This window comes from Entelurus aequoreus, linkage group LG08, assembly GCF_033978785.1.
Source record: "Entelurus aequoreus isolate RoL-2023_Sb linkage group LG08, RoL_Eaeq_v1.1, whole genome shotgun sequence".
In the NCBI taxonomy this organism is placed as follows: Eukaryota; Metazoa; Chordata; class Actinopteri; order Syngnathiformes; family Syngnathidae; genus Entelurus; species Entelurus aequoreus.
In genome coordinates this window covers 57,259,461-57,280,020 of record NC_084738.1, presented here as the reverse complement: position 1 = coordinate 57,280,020, position 20,560 = coordinate 57,259,461, and the positions used below count along the sequence as shown (strand labels likewise).

The 20,560-nt window shown below is 38.5% G+C and overlaps 3 protein-coding genes across 5 annotated transcripts in view; 1 reads left to right on the top strand and 2 right to left on the bottom strand.

Moving 5' to 3' along the window:
* cbx1b (chromobox homolog 1b (HP1 beta homolog Drosophila)) overlaps nucleotides 1–6,660 on the bottom strand; it is a 19,283-nt gene extending 12,623 nt beyond the window's left edge. Inside the window, exons 1-3 of the mRNA XM_062056885.1 lie at nucleotides 6,416–6,660; nucleotides 5,746–5,827; nucleotides 1,584–1,658 (exon numbers count right to left, since the gene is read on the bottom strand). Coding sequence (XP_061912869.1) covers nucleotides 1,584–1,658; nucleotides 5,746–5,794 — 124 coding nt within the window. The 5' untranslated portion in view covers nucleotides 5,795–5,827; nucleotides 6,416–6,660. The remainder of the gene's footprint in view (nucleotides 1–1,583; nucleotides 1,659–5,745; nucleotides 5,828–6,415) is intronic.
* Nucleotides 5,951–20,255, top strand: snx11 (sorting nexin 11). 3 transcript variants are annotated; one of them, XM_062056873.1, is made up of 7 exons: nucleotides 5,951–6,103; nucleotides 9,633–9,731; nucleotides 11,918–12,004; nucleotides 13,372–13,472; nucleotides 18,667–18,762; nucleotides 18,830–19,060; nucleotides 19,121–20,255. In XM_062056873.1, exons 2-7 carry the CDS (start codon nucleotides 9,711–9,713, stop codon nucleotides 19,848–19,850), a joined length of 1,266 nt encoding a protein of 421 aa, XP_061912857.1. In that variant the 5' UTR covers nucleotides 5,951–6,103; nucleotides 9,633–9,710; the 3' UTR covers nucleotides 19,851–20,255. The 3 variants fall into 3 exon arrangements, with proteins under 3 accessions (XP_061912857.1, XP_061912858.1, XP_061912856.1); XM_062056874.1 differs by having other exon boundaries at nucleotides 5,974–6,086; XM_062056872.1 differs by lacking the exon at nucleotides 5,951–6,103 and adding an exon at nucleotides 9,022–9,267.
* skap1 (src kinase associated phosphoprotein 1) overlaps nucleotides 20,124–20,560 on the bottom strand; it is a 145,438-nt gene continuing 145,001 nt past the window's right edge. The window contains exon 14 of the mRNA XM_062056879.1: nucleotides 20,124–20,560. The gene's annotated coding sequence lies outside the window, so the exon portion shown is untranslated.

Here is a 20,560-nt window from a genome sequence, read left to right as displayed (position 1 = left end):
TCTGTGTGTGTGTGTGTAATCAGATCCGCGTCTTTATGGGTTTTATTTTGTGTGTCTGTATCTCAATCTGTGTGTGTGTGTAATCAGATCTCGCAGTGTGTATTTATTTGTGTGTCTGTATCTCAATCTGTGTGTGTGTGTGTAATCAGATCCGCGTGTGTGTGTGTTTAGTTTAATTTGTGTGTCCTTATCTCAATCTGTGTGTGTGTAATCAGATCCGAGTGTGTGTTTAATTTGTGTCTTTGTATCTCAATCTGTGTGTCTGTGTAGTCAGATCCTGGTGTGTGTATTTATATCTTAATCTGTGTGTGTGCGTGTGTTTCAATGTGTGTGTCTGTATGTCAATTTGTGTGTGTGTGTAATCAGATTCCGGTGTGTGTATATCTCAATCTGTGTGTGTGTAATCAAATCCGCATGTGTGTATTTTAATTTGTGTGTCTGTATCTCAACCAGTGTGTGTGTTTTAATTTGTGTGTCTTTGTCAATCTGTGTGTGTGTGTAATCAGATCTGTGTGTTTAATTTGTGTGTCTGTATCTCAATCTGTGTGTGTGTAATCACATTGCGTGTGTTTTAATTTGTGTGTCTGTATCTTAATCCGTGTGTGTGTAATTAAATCCATGTGTGTGTTTAAATGTGTGTCTGTATCTCAATCTGTGTGTGTGTGTAATCAGATATATGTGTGTGTGTTAATTTGTGTGTCTGTATCTTAATCTGTGTGGGTGTAATTAAATCCACGTGTGTGTTTAAATGTTTTTTTGTATCTCAATCTGTGTGTGTAATCAGATATACGTGTATGTGTGTTTTATTTTGCGTGTATCTTAATCCGTGTGTGTATAATTAAATCCACGTGTTTAAATGTGTGTGTCTGTATCTCAATCTGTGTGTGTAATCAGATATGCGTGTGTGTTTTAAATTGTGTGTCTGTATCTGAATCTGTGTGTAATCAGATCCCCGTGTTTGTGGGTTTTAATTTGTGAGATCTCAATCTGTATGTGTGTAATCAGATCAGTGTGTATGTTTTGTGTGTCTGTATCTCAATCTGTATGTGTGTAATCAGATCCGTGTGTATGTTTTGTGTGTCTGTATCTCAATCTGTGTGTGTATTCCGATCCGCGTGTATGTATCTCAATCTGTATGTGTGTAATCAGATCCGTGTGTATGTTTTAATTTGTGTGTCCATCGTACTATTTGTCTGTGGGGGGGGGGGGAATCAGTCAATCTATAATTCGATGTGTGTGTGTGTGTATATGTGTGTGTGTAAAAGAGATGTGGGTGTCTGTAATCAGAAGTGTGTGAAGCAAAAAAAAACCTTGATAGGCTGTCTTATTACAAGTGAATTTTGCGACACTTCAGCCGTGAAAAGTGTGTGTGCGTATCCAGTTTTGTGTGTGTGTAATACAATGTGTGTGTGCGTGTTTAGATCTTTGTGAAGCAGGAACTCTCCATTTACTGTCTTTTTACATGTGACTTTTATTTTAAAAAATGTACATGTGACCTTTGCAACACTCCTGCCGTGGAAGATCTGTTTGTGTGTGAACGTGTAAAGTGATTTGTGTGTAACTTCCCCTTTCCTTCAACTCACCACTAGTCGGCGCCTTGCAGCCACTCGCACTCGTGTTGGCGTTGAAGTCAACAACGATGGCCTTTCCATCACTTTCTGCAAGTAAAAGTTCATGTTTAGCAGTAACCTAGTTGGCACAAGTATTTTCTACTGAAAGAAGTTGTCAGTCATGACATGACAGCCGAAATGATCCAAGCAGATCTTCCGTTAAATACAGTTAAATACGCACACACATCTGGGTATGCACACACACACATCTTTCATGGCAGAAATGTCAATTCTAAAAAGACGGCCAATTGAGGCTTCCTGCCACACACAGAGTTAAATACGCACACACATTGTTTTTTACAGGCACACAAATCTGGATACACGCACACACACATCTTTCACGGCAGAAGTGTCGCAAAAGTCACATGTAAAATGACCGCCAATCGAGGATTCCTGCTTCACACAAATCTAAATACGCACACACAGATTGTAACACATCTGGATACACGCACGTATTATATTTTATACACACATCAATCTGAATACGCACACAAATCTTTCACGGCAGAAAATAATTAGAAAAAAAGTCATGTGTAAATAAACAACCTATCAAGGGTTCTTGATTCACACAATTCTAATTACGGACTCTTTTTTTCCCTCTTATCCACAGATAAATCATAATATGGACACACAAATTAAAACACATGCGGATCTGATTACACACACAAAAATTAAGATACTGACACACAAATTGGTACACAGACACGTGTATTGGATCACACACGCACAGATTGAGAGACACAATTTAAAACACACACAGATTTGAGATACAGACACAAATTAATACACGGAAAGGGAATTGGATTTGGCACACAGATTGAGATACAGACACACAAATTAGTACATAGACACGTGTATTGGATTACACAAACACAGATTGAGAGACACAATTTAAAACACACACAGATTTGAGATACAGACACAAATTAATACACGGAAAGGGAATTGGATTTGGCACACAGATTGAGATACAGACACACAAATTAGTACGTAGACACGTGAATTGGATTAGACGCACAGATTGAGATACAGAGTACAGACACACAAATAAGTACACAGAAACATGAATTGGATTATACGCAAGATTGAGATACAGACAAAAAATAAAACACACGGTTGCAGATCTGATTACACACATAGTAGTTGAAATGCAGACACACAAATTAGTACACGGACACGTGAATTGGATTAGACGCACAGTTTGAGGTAGACACAACAAATAAAACACACACTTGCGGATCTGATTACACACACAGTTGTTGACATCCAGACACACAAATTAGTACACGGACTCATGACTTGGATTAGACGCACAGATTGAGATACAGACACACAAGCGGTTCTGATTACACACACAGATTTGAGATACAGACACACAAATTAATACACGGACACGTGAATTGGATTAGACGCACAGATTGAGATACAGACACAAAAAATAAAACACTTGCTGATCTTTTTACACACACACACACACACACACACACACACACACACACACACACACACACACACACACACACACACACACACACCCAGATTGAGATACAGACACACAAATTAGTACACAGACACGTGAATTGGATTTGATGCAAGATTGAGATACAGACACAAAAAAATAAAACACACACTTGCGGATCTGATTACACACACAGATTGGGATACAGGCACACAAATTAGTACACAGACACATACATTGGATTAGATGCACAGATTGAGATACAGACAACAAATAAAACACACTTGCACACAGTAGTTGAGATACAGACACACATTAGTACACAGACACGTGAATTGGATTAGACGCACAGATTGAGATACAGACACAAAAAATAAAACACACTTGCGGATCTGATTACACACACACACACACACACACACACACACACCCAGATTGAGATACAGACACACAAATTAGTACACAGACACGTGAATTGGATTTGATGCAAGATTGAGATAGACACAAAAAATAAAACACACACTTGCGGATCTGATTACACACACAGATTGGGATACAGGCACACAAATTAGTACACAGACACATACATTGGATTAGATGCACGGATTGAGATACAGACAACAAATAAAACACACTTTCACACAGTAGTTGAGATACAGACACACACATTAGTACACAGACACGTGAATTGGATTAGACGCACAGATTGAGATACAAACAAAAAATAAAACACACACTTGCGGATCTGATTGCACACGCAGTTGTTGAGATACAGACACACAAATTAGTACACAAACACATGACTGGGATTAGACGCACAGATTGAGATACAGACACACAAGCGGTTCTGATTACACACACAGATTTCAGATACAGACACACAAATTAATACATGGACACGTGAATTGGATTAGACACACAGATTGAGATACAGACACAAATTAGTACACAGACACATGAATTGGATTGAGATACAGGCACTAAAAATAAAACACAATTGTGGATTTGATTACACACACAGATTGAGATACAGACACACTGACACATGAATTGGATTAGACGCACAGATTGAGGTACAGACAAAATAAAACACACACAAGATAAAACACACACATGGATCTGATTAAACACACACACACACAGATTGAGATACAGACACACAAATTAGTACACAGACGTGAATTGGATTAGACGCACAGATTGAGATACAAACAAAAAATAAAACACACACTTGCGGATCTGATTACACATGCAGTTGTTGAGATACAGACACACAAATTAGTACACAGACACGTGAATTGGATTAGACGCACAGATGGAGGTACAGACACACAAGATAAAACACACACACATGGATCCGATTAAACACACACAGAGATTGAAATACAGACACACAAGATAAAACACATGGATCTGATTAAACACACACAGATTGAGATACAAACACACAAATGAGTACGCAGACACGTGAATTGGATTAGACGCACAGATTGAGATATAGACACAAGATAAAACACACACACATGGAACTGATTAAACACACACACAAGTAAAAACACACACACACACAAGTAAAACACACACACACTGATCTGATTACACACACAGAGATTGAGATACAGACACACAAATTAGTATACAGACATATTATTGGATTAGATGCACATCTTGAGATACAGACACAAAAAATAAAACACACTTTCACACAGTAGTTGAGATACAGACACACACATTAGTACACAGACACGTGAATTGGATTAGACGCACAGATTGAGATACAGACACACACACACACATGGATCTGATTAAGCACACACACAGATTGAGAAACAGACACACAAATTAGTACACAGACAAGTGAATTGGATTAGACAAGCAGGAGAGACACACAGATCAAAATACCCACAAACAGATTGAGATACAGACACAAAAATAAATCACACACTTGCACACAGTAGTTGAGATACAGACACACACATTAGTACACAGACTTGTGAATTGGATTAGACGCACAGATTGAGATACAGACACATACACATGGATCTGATTAAACACACACACAGATTGAGATACAGACACACAAATTAGTACACAGACAAGTGAATTGGATTAGACAAGCAGATTGAGATGCACACAAATCAAAATACACACAAACAGATTGAGATACAGACACAAAAAATAAAACACACACTTGCACACAGTAGTTGAGATACAGACACACACATTAGTACACAGACACGTGAATTGGATTAGACGCACAGATTGAGATACAGACACACAAGATAAAACACAAACACACAGATCTGATTAAACACACACACAGATTGATATACAGATACACAAATTAAAACACACACACACAGATTGAGATACAGACACAAAAAATAAAACACACACTTGCACACAGTAGTCGAGATACAGACACACACATTAGTACACAGACACGTGAATTGGATTAGACGCACAGATTGAGATACAGACACACAAGATAAAACACACACATGGATCTGATTAAACACACACACACACGGATCTGATTAAAAACACACACAGATTGAGATACAGACACACAAAGTCGTACACAGACACGTGAATTGGATTAGACGCAAAATTAAGATACACGTTTGCAATTAAAGAAAGAGACAAGACAAGTTAGGAAATAATGAGATGTAAAACCTTCAGGAACACTTGGGCCATCGCTAGGCGGTTCTGTAGTCAGGCTCATACTCAGCAGGTAGACGTGGGGACCAGCAGGTTCCTGGTCAACATTGTGGCAGAAAGGAGACAACAACATTGATTGCACACTCAACTGACTTGCTGTTGATGTTGTGTATCTTATACTCATCTACATCTTTATGTGACGTCAGAAGGTGAGCATGCACGTTAAAAAAGGTGTAGAAGCGGCGCGCAACCACCTGTTCCAAGAAGAGGACTACATCAAGGCAACAACATTATCAGCAGCAGCAAGACTGCAAGGATGCTCTGCAGCGTCTGACGGCTGATGTGCAGTCGATAAAGTGAGCGCGTTAATGAGGTTTGTTTTTAAAAGTGTCCAATATTGTGTCCATTGTCCGCTCGCCGACATAATAAAGAAAGAGCAGACGACAAAGCCGTGCAGCTAGCTCGCACTCGTCCATCCTCCATGTTTGCTTTCTTTGCCTGCCGCTACTCGCCATCTTTTTACGGAGTCTTTATGGCCATTAACGTAGACTCCAGCAGTGGTATGTGTCGAACATTTTTTTTTTTAAATGACTTAACAGCAGCGACGCTAGTTGTGCTCATTGTGCGCGCGCACGCAATGTGTTAGCGGACATGTTTGCGAGATGGGGAAACCATTTAAACTCACCGCTGCCACACGCTTCCGGTTCACTTCAACTCCGCCGCTTGAAAATAATCACAAAGATACGTTTAAACTTTTGGGAGAAGCCGCCGACGTTTAATTGTTGTTTTTTTCCCACCGTGGTTAGCCTGAGATCGATGCTAAATGCTAGCGTCTCCGCCCCTTCGGCTGCTGTGAGGACAGAGGGGCGAAAGTGAGTCGCTCTGCGCATGCGTACACGACTACAAACCACCTGTATGGTCTCGCCTGCTCCGCGTGAAGCGCATCCAGTTTGGATGTGCATTTGTAGATCTGCTCACGTGGGAAGGAGCCGAACACAACAGACATCCAAAACAAAACTACTCAGGGCTTTTTTCGGTTGATGATATTGTCTTTTCACGAATTGGTTCACGATTGGTTTGTTAGAATTGTATTGTGTTTTATTATTTTTTATTTTTAAACAACGCGTTTTCATATTTCAGAGTCGAAAGCAATAACTAAAATGGATTATTAATTTTCTACCTTGAATGTACTCAAAGCGCTTTTAACATTATTTACCCATTCACACATAGATAGCAGGATCTCAAGTCGGTTTGATTTTTGTTTTATATCTCATATAACAAAAACAAAAACGATTCGTCAGCAGAAAAAAAAAAGAATAATGACAACATCAGGTGTTTTCTCGTATTCCCACACCGGAACCGAAAGTTTCTCATTAAAGACGAGGCGTTGGTGCGACCTGTGGGGAAAACAGCGTCTGAATCAATATATTTAGATTCAAACGCAGGATACCACACCACGTTATTTTTACAGGGTGTGTGATCATGTGTTTAAATAGCAACTTTCAGTTCCGGGTAGGGGTGTGGGAAAAAATCGATTCGACTTCGAATCGCGATTCTCACGTTGTGCGATTCAGAATCGATTCTCATTTTTAACAAATCAATTTTTTTAAATTTTATTTATTTACTTACATTTTTTTTTTTTTTAATTAATCAATCCAACAAAACAATACACAGCAATACCATAACAATGCAATCCAATTCCAAAACCAAACCCGACCCAGCAACACACAGAACTGCAATAAACAGAGCAATTGAGAGACACAAACACAACACAGAACAAACCAAAAGTAGTGAACCAAAAATGAATATTATCAACAACAGTATCAATATTAGTTTAAATTTCAACATAGCAGTGATTAAAAATCCCTCATTGACATTATCATTAGACATTTATGAAAAAAAAAAAAGAACAAAATTGTCACAGTGGCTTACACTTGCATCGCATCTCATAAGCTTGACAACACACTGTGTCCAATATTTTCACAAAGATAAAATAAGTCATATTTTTGGTTCATTTAATAGTTAAAACAAATTTACATTATTGCAATCACTTGATAAAACATTGTCCTTTACAATTATTAAAGCTTTTTACAAACATCTACTACTCTGCTTGCATGTCAGCAGACTGGGGTAGATCCTGCTGAAATCCTATGTATTGAATGAATAGAAAATCCTTTTGAATCGGGAAAAAAACGTTTTTGAATCGAGAATCGTGTTTCATTGAAAAAAAAAATCTATTTTGAATCAAATCGTGACCCCAAGAATCGATATTGAATCAAATCGTGGGATACCCAAAGATTCACAGCCCTAGTTCCGGGTATAAGAAACACTCTGTTTTTGGTCAGTTTTTTTTGGTTTCTGCTGGCTGGTGGTTCAAAATTGTGTTTCATAAAACGTAAAATGATACATGTTTTTTAGATCTAGTGATTGCTTTTGTAACCTATTTTTATGGGCTTGCCTCTTTGTGATGTTAAGTTCCTGTTATAAGCTGTTATACAGTATATGCCTTGAGCTCTTATTTTGAAGGCGCTAAGAGCGGAAGTGGTGACACGTTGTAGCCCCTGGTGTAGACTCCAAGTGCTGCAGTCAGGGGTTACTCCGTTGCCGTTGTAGTGGAGCGGAGGTTTTTGAATGAAAGGAAATAAAGTGGTTCTCGTGTAAAACTGGAGCCTCCGTGTTTGTTATTTTGTAGTTTTATACAGTATAGGCGACATATATAAACGCTCGATTACACTTTTAACACTGAAAAAGAACGCTTTGTTTCAAAATAAAATTGCAACTAAACCAATCGTTTTTTCACCCCAATTCTCATTGATGAATAGAAAACGCACATTCATTTTCGTTAAATTGTAATAACAAAAATGAAAATCACCAGTCAAAAGAAAAAAAAACAAAACGGACCAACGTTTCAGCCTGAAGATTATTTTTTAAAAACAAGACCACCCACTGTCACGTAGGAAACCCATCGTGGCGTTGTATAATGCGTCAAAAAAGACCAGAAGATCATAGAATAATATGTTTTATATATATAAAGGCAAGCTACAACACTACAGTTATTTCCTACATGCTGGTCCGCGGTCTTGTCTTAAAAATGGCAACTTCCGGTTTCGTCATACGAAAAAACATTCGTTTTCTTCGTTTCTATTGACTAACATTTTTTTGTTATATGAATTGTAAAATAAAAATAAGACTGGAACACACAATGACCCAAACAGTGTCCTAACAGACACATTTCGATGTTCAACAGGTAAATACGAGACGTGATTTATTCAAAATGAATGTGGATGTTGCGCATGCGTACTGTTAGGACGAGGAGGGCGTCGTGCATGACGTCATGGGGCTATACGGCTAGCTGCGTGTTACTTGTCAAGTGGAGACTGAACACACACTTGTACACCTGAAAGGAGCTTTCTTCGACAAACTAAACCTCGACTGGACTGCGAGAAACATTTGAGTTTTCACCCAAGAGGAAAAGCAGCGACTCGGAGAGGAGCTTGTTTACTTGTTTAGACAAACAAACACTCGGCGGAAGTACCGGTAAGTTGTAAGGATTAGCTTTTAGCTCATGTTTACTTTGGCTGAACTACGTCATTATTTTCACAAAACGTCATTCTTGTCTCTTCTAATAGCCAACATTTGACTGTTTACGAGTCAAGTTTGGGCAAAGTAGCATTTCTGTCCACTAGTGTGAAATAGTAACTCGTTAGTTTGAGCATGTTTTATATCATTTGGTGTAACATTGTCCGCAAGAAACAGCATGAAAGATTGAGTGGCCCTGTGACGTCACTCTGTGTCAGCTCTTTTTGCTGACTCACAATAAATAAGGTGTTGGCTTGTCTGAATGGAAACATGTAAAAGTGTGTGACAGAAGTGTATTAACAGCAACTTTTCCTGACTGGCAGGGTGAGTCATCCTCTCACACTTGCAGCATGTGAGTGAAAGAACTTCTCTGTCTGGCTTCCTAATTCCTGCCTGCAGGAATGTCCATCAACCATGAAGACGTAAGTACTATACACATTTACACGCTGTAAAAATATGTACCGAGACAGCACCCTCTTCTCACAGCTCTGATCAGTTTCCAAGCATTTTTTTCCTGATAAGAAATAATGGAAATAGTCCGTTCCAGGGTCAAACTGTGGCCTTGGTAACACTTCATTAACTGAACGGCCAGTGTTTTATCGCGTTTTCAAGACCCCGTACACGTAATATTGGGTTATGATTTAAAGAGACATCATTGGAAAGAGCTCAGGTTTGACTGATATTCCAGGATACAGTTAATGCTGCAAGCTCTCTGGACACCAAGAGGAAAGAAAACATGAATGAAACTCACCTTCGAAGCCTAACAGTATTTGAACAGCTGATAAAGGTTGGTCAATTAAGTCCAAGTCGGGCAGATGCTATAGGGTGCTAAAAGCGGGCACAAATAGACTAAAAAACTGTTTTTACCCAAGAGCCGTAGTAGCATTAAACAGGCACTGAGTAAGCACAATGTGTCCGTCATGTCCTCATGTGTCATGTCTTTTATTTTTCCGACTATAATGTGCAAAAATGTTGGACTGTGCAATATATCCCAAATGGCCTCTTCATAAGTGCAATAATACTGGACTGTGAAACAGAATATTGTGCAATAACCTGTCACCTTACACCTCTGTGTAAGGTGACACATATATATATATATATATATATATATATACACACACACACACACACTACCGTTCAAAAGTTTGGGGTCACATTGAAATGTCCTTATTTTTGAAGGAAAAGCACTGTACTTTTCAAGGAAGATAACTTTAAACTAGTCTTAACTTTAAAGAAATACACTCTATACATTGCTAATGTGGTAAATGACTATTCTAGCTGCAAATGTCTGGTTTTTGGTGCAATATCTACATAGGTGTATAGAGGCCCATTTCCAGCAACTATCACTCCAGTGTTGTAATGGTACAATGTGTTTGCTCATTGGCTCAGAAGGCTAATTGATGATTAGAAAACCCTTGTGCAATCATGTTCACACATCTGAAAACAGTTTAGCTCGTTACAGAAGTTACAAAACTGACCTTCCTTTGAGCAGATTGAGTTTCTGGAGCATCACATTTGTGGGGTCAATTAAACGCTCAAAATGGCCAGAAAAAGAGAACTTTCATCTGAAACTCGACAGTCTATTCTTGTTCTTAGAAATGAAGGCTATTCCACAAAATTGTTTGGGTGACCCCAAACTTTTGAACGGTAGTGTGTATATATATATATATATATATATATATATATGTGTTAGAGATGTCGGCCGATAATATCGGCAGGCCGATATTATCGGCCGATAAATGCTTTAAAAATTTAATATCGGAAATTATCGGTATCGTTTTTTTAATTATCGGTATCGTTTTTATTAATTTTTTTATTAAATCAACATAAAAAACACAAGATACACTTACAATTAGTGAACCAACCCAAAAAACCTCCCTCCCCCATTTACACTCATTCACACAAAAGGGTTGTTTCTTTCTGTTATTAATATTCTGGTTCCTACATTATATATCAATACAGTCTGCAAGGGATACAGTCCGTAAGCACACATGATTGTGCATGCTGCTGGACCACTAATAATACTAACCTTTAACAGTTAATTTAACTCATTTTTATTAAGTACTAGTTTCTATGTAACTGTTTTTATATTGTTTTAATTTCTTATTTATTCAAGAAAATGTTCTTAATTTATTTATCTTATTTTATAATTTTTTTTAAAAAGGACCTTATCTTCACCATACCTGGTTGTCCAAATTAGGCATAATGATGTGTTAATTCCACGACTGTATATATCGGTTGATATCGGTATCGGTAATTAAGAGTTGGACAATATCGGATATCGTCAAAAAGCCATTATCGGACATCCCTAATATATCAGCAAAAACCCTGTGCAACTTTCAAATGATGGAAAATAGTAATAAAAAAAAAACTTAATTTCACAGTATAATGTACTTTATCCAAGTATTCAAAATGGATTTAATGTATGTTTTAGTGTTTATCAAGTATTTAAAACTTCTGCTAAATGTGGCAAATCCTTCTTGTTACTTGGATATGAGCAGTTTTGTAGAAATCTACTTCCTCTAATTTAAATTCTACATCCTATAAGGCGTGGCCAATTCTATTGACTTGAAATTTCAATGGAAGTGTATGTGTGTGTTTTCTCCAGGAGTTTGTTGCCGTGCGGGTTCAAGACCCCCGTGTGCAGAACGAAGGCTCGTGGAATTCATACGTGGACTATAAGATATTCCTCCATGTGAGTGCTTTATAGACTTGTGACCCACTTTGAATGAAGAAAGGTGATTGGCTTACGTCTGTCATGTGGTGCATTGCAGTCATGGTTAGTAAATATTGATGCTATTTATATATATATACTGTATATCTTTTTTTTTCCAACTACAAGAGAACTACATCAGCAGATACAATATCTACACAAATGATACCAATATTTAGTATTAAAAAATGAATAATTAGTCAAGTAGATAAGTAATAAGCAACACTTTTGTCCTGCAGGAGAAAAGTTCCCTTTTTGCTGGAGCCCAATTATTTTTTTAAGAATAAAATGAGTCTCATTGTAAATAATTCTCCCCAAATATGTTTTGATATCTGACAGGGCATTTATTGAGTTCTTGTGAGAATTCTTCCTTGGTCTGCTTTTACCGCGGCCACGCCCCTTTCTCCCTCCTCTTTAGTGCTGGTCGCCCACAGTGCGTCTCCACTGCTTACCTGCCAAACTTAATTTTTTCCCCCAGGAAATCCAGTTTTTGTCCTTCTTTCCTGTTGTCTCACCGGTCCCGTTTTGTTTGTTTTGGCTACTGCCGCGATGGAGTCGCTCGACAAGCCTCCGTCCACAACACTCGCAGCGTGGGCTCATTAAGGGAGCGCCACGAGTTACATGATCAATCAAATAATGCGACAGAGATGGACGGACATGAAGACGACAGAAAATATATCTCCTCCAAAAATCTGAACTTTATGTGAATATCTTGACAAATATGAGATTATTATATAAGTAAAGAAGAGCAGGCAGCAGCTCACACATTCTCATACTTTCTGTAACATCCAGGAAGAAATTATCTTGAAAAATGTCTCATTTATAATCTACGTGATCGAGCCCATAATAGTTTTTTATTTAAATGTCGACAATATTTCAGAAACCTTACGATGTATTAAATCCTCAAAGTGTTATAAAATGAAGTAGAGTAGTTATTGTGATGTAGATACATTTTCCCAGGAGATTTGCCTTATTTTGAACATCAAACATTATGTCACGACTGGTCCCGCCTTTCCTAAAAATAATGTTAAAAAAAAAAAACTTAAAGCCTTGTCCAGATGTTTACTGACATATAATATTGATGTTTAAATAACTTTTACTACTGAAGAATATCTCCTTTAAATATCGCTTATCGGCATACTTGACTACTAATAATCTGTAGCGGTCGATCTCTCGTGTCCTCGATCTGATATCAGCAAAAAAACCAACAAAGTATGTAATTAAAACATCTTGCATGTGAAATATAAATTCTATATATATAAAGAGTTTCAAATACAACTTTCTGGTTAAGCACACTGTCTTGGTTTTAGCAGTCGCCCATGACGACGCTAACGTTCGTGTCGTTGCAGACCAACAGCAAGGCGTTCACCGCCAAGACGTCGTGCGTGCGGCGGCGCTACAGCGAGTTTGCGTGGCTGAAGAAGAGGATGCAGAAGAATGCGGGCTTGGTGTGAGTATTTTTACATCACATTGTCACACCAAAAAGTACTTTTTCACTATTTGTGTCCGTAGCCAGAATGAAAAAAACAGAAATGTCCAACATTATGCTTTTTTTTTTAATCACAATTGGACAAAGCTGATGACTTATTGTTTGCGAATCCATTTGAGACACCAAGTTACCCGGAAATAGTTTGATGTGGTAAGGTAAACAAATGTTTCAATCAAGTTGAAATTATGGGATGTCTTTATTTTAACCAACCAAACATTGAAGGTATAAAAATCTAACTGGATAATGACTTGATATATCGCGTCAGGATGTTCTAAACTTGTTATGATGAGTGCGCTTACGGAAGGGGCGGGCTTAGCAGCAAATAACCAATCACAAAAATGGATCTACTTGTGGAGATATTAGATTTAGACAGTGTTCGTAATAACCGTGTAATCTAACTGGATTACTTTTAGGTACGTTGCGACGCCGTTACCGATGTGTTTGATGTAACGTGGCACGCTGCTTTCGATGGGGTGGTATGTCAACAAGACAGCGTTCAATGCAGAAAGTAACTTTTTGTGAATGAAAACAAGAAGAAGTAGGAATAGGCAACATCACACAGCAAACGTGATGCATACCCACTACTTCTACTACGACGAGGGAGTAATTAACAAGAAGAAGACTAGAGGATGTGACAGCCATGGAAGCCCATTAACTAGCGCTAACACAATCCAGTGAAAAGATTCGCCAGCGCCAACTGCCGCTGCTAAACTAACCAACACAGCTGAGCTAAATTGTGCACGCTTGCTCACGTCAGTTGGCAACAGGTGACGTGCTCTGCTTTCATGAAACGTCTCTCAACTGCATATGCCAGATATTTTAAAAAAAATAATGTGTTAATTGTTTTTCCTTGTAATTAATTAGGTTTAATAACGAGCAATTTTGTTTGTCATTTAATTACATTTTTGGTAAAGTAAAAGGTAACTATAGTTAATGACTTTTTAAAAGTACTAGTTATACTTTTACACGGTTACAGTTGAAAAATGCAAGAAAGAAGGCCGGTAGACAATCCCACGCTAGTAAATACTTACTCAAACTTCTACAAAATGTGGTACGTTTACCACTAGTGGTGCACCAAAGAATCACTTGATTAAAGTACAGTGTTTTATTTTCCTATATTTAAACACAGTGTTACTGTTCAAACTGTGTGTAATGTTACAGGGGCCACAAAAATAAAATATGCTTGTTCAATAAAACCTCTGCCTTCTTTGTAATTAATATTTAGGCTTACTACGCTACTGTATTTGAATGTTGGTCATTATGCTGGTACTTGGAGAGCCAAGTTTTGTTTGAGGTGGTATTAGATGAAACAAGTTTGACAACCACTGCTGTAGATTATGAATGAACATAACTACCTTGAAGAGTGAATGAATGATGCCTTCTCACTGGAGTGTTGATATAAATCTAATTCATAGTCATTATTAGTATACGCAGGTACATATACTGCAGTACTATATTTATAATAGTCTATTTGACCATTTCAGTTGTATATTTTCAACTTTTGGGTAAGAGTGTGCCGTGGGAATTTTGTCCACGGTAAAAAAAAATTACTCCAAATAAGTCTGTTGTCCGCCTGTCTTTTGAGTGCAGTTTAATAACCATCCACTAGATGGCAGCTGGTAGCTAAAGCCTTGTTAGTCACACAATGTGGTTGTTCACTAACTAAACCAACCAACAATGTAGTTAGTGAATTTAGAACCACTGAGGCAGTAATGACACATGTGGATAAATATCTGAAAAGTAAACCTAAAAAGGGAACTGTAGCGCTAAAAATATGTTTGCTTGCATCTTTATAAGGAAAGGCAGCGCAACATAAAGTTGTCGTGCGGAGTTTAGCTGGATATTGCAGCTATGTCCCTCAAACATGGATAATTTTAAAATGCATATTTTTCTGTTTTCTTCAAATAAAGACATTTCAACTTTATTTATTGGTGTCTTAAAGGGATTTGAAAAAAATATGTTCAAATGCCCGTTATTCGTTTTGTCCATTTTATATGTACCGTATTTTTCGGACTATAAGTCACAGTTTTTTGTCATAGTTTGGCCGGGGGTGCGACTTATACTTAGGAGCGACTTATGTGTGAAATTATTAACACATTACCGTAAAATATCAAATAATATTATTTAGCTCATTCACGTAAGAGACTAGACGTATAAGATTTAATGGGATTTAGCGATTAGGAGTGACAGATTGTTTGGTAAACGTATAGCATGTTCTATATGTTATAGTTATTTGAATGACTCTTACCATAATATGTTACGTTAACATACCAGGCACGTTTTCAGTTGGTTATTTATGCGTCATATAACATACACTTATTCAGCCTGTTGTTCACTATTCTTCATTTATTTTAAATTGCCTTTCAAATGTCTATTCTTGGTGTTGGGTTTTATCAAATAAATTTCCCCAAAAAATGCGACTTACACTCCAGTGCGACTTATATATGTTTTTTCCTTTTTTTATTATGCATTTTCGGCCGGTGCGACTTATTCTCCGAAAAATACGGTATGCACAAAATCGGAAATTTCAAAAACTATTTGTTGTGTTTTTTTAAATTTTGGGTCTGGAAACAAATATTCAGGCACCTGAAATCTCCACAAAAACACAGAAATCCTCATTGTTTTTAACATTAATTTTTGTGTCAAAATAGCACTTTGGTTTGTTTAATGAAATACCAATAAAAATAGGATCCAAACAACATTTGTAAACTGCTGACCTAGTAGGTACTCGCTCTTCCTCTTGCTTAAACGCCGTACTGGGTTGCAGGACGGGGAGACGATCAAGACCACCGAAACTCGCTCACAAGTTAGCTAACCATCTAGCTAGCTTACTTGCTGTCCCCTGCGTTCGCTGTCCGAGCTACAACATTGTGTACTTTTCTGCTAATCATGTTTAGATCATTACAATCCCAACTAGTCGTAGTGGTAGAGTATTTATTAGTAGTCAGTGAGAAGGTATATTTTTGATGTAAACAGAGGTCACAACACAGGAAGTATATTACCTGTCAGTGTTTATCTGTAAATAACAATATATCAATAATACATGTCAGTGTTTATCTGTAAATAACAATATATCAATAATACATGTCAGTGTTTATCTGTAAATAACAATACATCAATAATACATGTCAGTGTTTATCTGTAAATAACAATATATAAATAATACATGTCAGTGTTTATTTGTAAATAACAATATATCAATAATACATGTCAGTATTTATCTGTAAATAACAATATATCACTAATACATGTCAGTTTATCTGTAAATAACAATATATCAATAATACATGTCAGTATTTACCTGTAAATAACAATATATCAATAATACATGTCAGTTTATCCATAAATAACAATATATCAATAATAGATGTCAGTGTTTATCTGTAAATAACAGTATATCAATAATACATGTCAGTGTTTATCTGTAAATAACAATATATCAATAATACATGTCAGTGTTTATCTGTAAATAATATTTCAGTAATACATGTTATTGTTATTTACAGATAAACACTGACATGTATTATTGATATATTGTTATTTACAGATAAAACACTGACAACACTTAAAACCTTTAGCATATCAGTATGTGGAATTATGCAATGGATTAATAAACAATGTACTAATATGATCCACTTTAAGAGGCTGTTCAAACTAAGTGTTTACAAAGTATAAGGAAGAAGAATTTGAATGCAAATCTTGAACTTGAAAATTAAGTATAATCATTATGAGAGAAAAGAAGACAAAAGGTTTTGTTTTTTTTGGCATCCTAACATATAAAAATGGTCTTGTTCTTGGTGACTAGCTATACAGCTAATGGGAGCAATCAATTCTATCGCTACATAATTTCAAAAATGCGTTCAAAAACCGTCAACAATACTTCATTACCACTCTGTAACCTGTGTAATAACCAAACTGTAGCAACATTGTTATTGTAAGAGTGAACACTGAGGAACTCTTTTTCTAGCGTACTAACACATCGCCATGCAACGGTATTAGCCCTAAAAGCTAACTACAGCAAATGATAAGCCATCTTCTACGTCAACGCGAAACACGTTGGAATTTGTAATGCACAACACTCAGTATGTACTGAGTGAAAAACATGAACAATCATATTACAGTATCTGTAAAGTATTATTTCATGTTTTGTTTGTACACAGCTAGCCAGACAGTGTATGTACTGTAGCTGTAATAACACGCATGACGTGCTGCATGTATCATGATCAATATAAAGTGGGACTCACTCGATGGACAGTTGTCTGTTTGGTACAGCTGGCCAGGGACGTTTATTCCGGTTTATTTGGGTAAGCACTCCATTTATGTAAAAATAGCTTGGCTTCAAATTCCACATTTGCAGCGTCAAAGTCACTTTCACCTCACTCTCTCTTCGCTTGCGTCTGCTCCTTACGTCTCATTAAGCAGCAGTTCATCCTCAGTAAATTCAGCTTCATAAAGATAAGGTTATAAATCCTTATTTGTCTAAAAATAGTCATCTTCGTTGTCTAATACGAAATCTATCACAATTAAAAAACACACGTTTGTTTCATGAAGTAACACACATGTTGCCATAAGTCGGAAGTGCGTTGCTATGGATACGGAAATCAATGCGCTGAAGAAATCAATGATTAAAATGATAAAAATAAGGTAAATATTGTACATATTGTTATGAAGGTGTCTGTTACTACATTATATACTGTATATACTTGCAGTGTGTATATTGTACACATTACATATTGTTATGAAGGTGTCTGTTACTACATTATATACATACTCGCAGTGTGTATATTTTACATATTACATATTGTTATGAAAGTGTCTGTTACATTATGTATTTACTTGCAGTGTGTATATTGTACATATTACTTATTGTTATGAAGGTGTCTGTTACTACATTATATGTATACTTGCAGTGTGTATATTGTACATATTACATATTGTTATGAAGGTGTCTGTTACTACATTATCTATATATTTGCAGTGTGTATATTGTACATATTACATATTGTTATGAAGGTGTCTGTTACTACATTATATTTATATATGACAGAAATGTTCCTTTTTCCTCAAAGGCTGCTCACATGCCTGAATCGTGAAAAAGCGTGTTTTTAGTTTCGTTTTCATATTGAAAAAAGGATACACGGCTTTCACCCTGCAGGCCCGTCCCAGACCTCCCCGGAAAGTCCTTCTTCGCCTTCGGCAACGAGGACTTCCTGGAGAGACGACGCCATGGCCTTCAGGTGTTCCTGGATAGGTGGGTTCTTTCTCCTCCCTCCAGCGCTGGCGGTCAGGCCCCTGAGCGACGGCGTGTTGCGTTGCAGGGTGGTCCACATGACGGTGTGCCTGTCAGACAGCCAGCTGCACCTCTTCCTGCAGACGCAGCTGCCGGTGGGCCACATCCTGGACTGTGTGCAAGGCCACACCCCCTACACCGTGACGGAAGCCATCCTCACCTACGCCTCGTCCAACCGGGGCTGGGCTCAGGCTCAGGAGGAGGACGCAGCCGCCGTCAAGGAGCAGAGTCTCAGCGTGTCGTACGAGTCCATGGAGAGGTGAGGTCCAAATATCGAAGCTGCAACTTCATTATCGGTCATGTTCATCTCGCCCTGCAGTCCTGCTCCTCATCAGCCCCGCCCACAAGGCCTGCAGGTCTTCTCCACCGTCGGCCGCGACCCTCTGGTCGACGTGTTGGAGCCTCGTGACGCCACCGCCAGGAAGTGTAAGAAGGCCCCCCTTCCTGTTGACGACAGTCCAGCAGACGTCACCTTCTACCTCGAGGACAGCCGCCATGAGCGGACGCTGGACTACACGCCCGAAGACACACCCAGGAGCGGCCCCATGGAGACTCCCGTGGAGGTGCACTCGCCTGCGGCGGTGGGCTTTGAGGACGGCGCCCTCTTGGAGGAGGAGCCTACGACCACGTGGGAGTCCTATGAGGATGCAGACCACGTTGCTGCTGGAGACAAAGTCGGGTCACATGACTCGGCAAAGGAGGAACGCCATGACGACTTCCATGTGAGGCGCGAGGATGACTACGGCCCGCTGTCGTCCTCCAACGAGAGCATCGTCAAGGTGAGCGACGAGGACGTCGGCGACGACGCGACTGATCCCATCCAGCCGCCAAACGGCTTTGTGAAGATGTCGCCAGTGGCCAGCAGGACTACGGTGCACCTCCACGTCAACGAAGACGAGTTGAGCAACTCTTTGGATGTTGAGAATAACGACTTCAGTGTGTTGGAGAGCAGCGCCGCCCCCCAGTCGGCCGACACGAGACACTCGCAGGCGGGAACGCCGTCCTCGCCTGCTGCCCACGCCACGGACCAGACTGCTGGGGACATATAGGTCCTCAAACATTTTTGTTTTTTTAGTTTTGAGCTTTCGCTTCTTTTAATGTTGGATGAGCTCTGACTGGTGCTTCTCCTTCTGAACAGCAGAGGGCGCCAAAGCTCCTGCTGACATTTTAGCTGTGATTTCAGAATATTTCAACAGGGAGAAACTTCATGAAACCTCCTCGACGACCTTCTGACAGGATTCAACTTTTTGTGCAATATTTGAGCTGCTTATGTCCAGTTCACCGTGTTCGAAAAAGGGAGCCAGCGTTGATTCTCACCTGTGACACACTTTTATTCCATTAACTTGCATACATTTTTCTTTTAGCTGTTCATCATCGCTGCTGAAATTTTTTTACCATTTGTTTTTGACATGTGAACCTGGCAAAGGTGACAATAAAAGTCTTGCTTCAACGTGCACGTCGACTAACTGCTTCATGTTTTGCTGTTATTGACTTTGGGGCAACACTGCCACCTTGTGGTGCAAAGAGATACATGCACCTTAGGGTTCATCTGAAATGTTTATTTCAGGGATGCACAATATTCTTTTTGAAGCTAATAACTTCCTGCTTCTTGAGAATAATAACCAACAACTTATGGATATCTATAATTGTTGTCCATTTAAGTGTAGTTTGTGCACACCTTTCTTTGCAGCTGGCTTTGGGGCCGCTTCTTAAGCAGCAGGCGTCTTCGTAGATCAAACTTGTTTTCATTGAGGGCCAC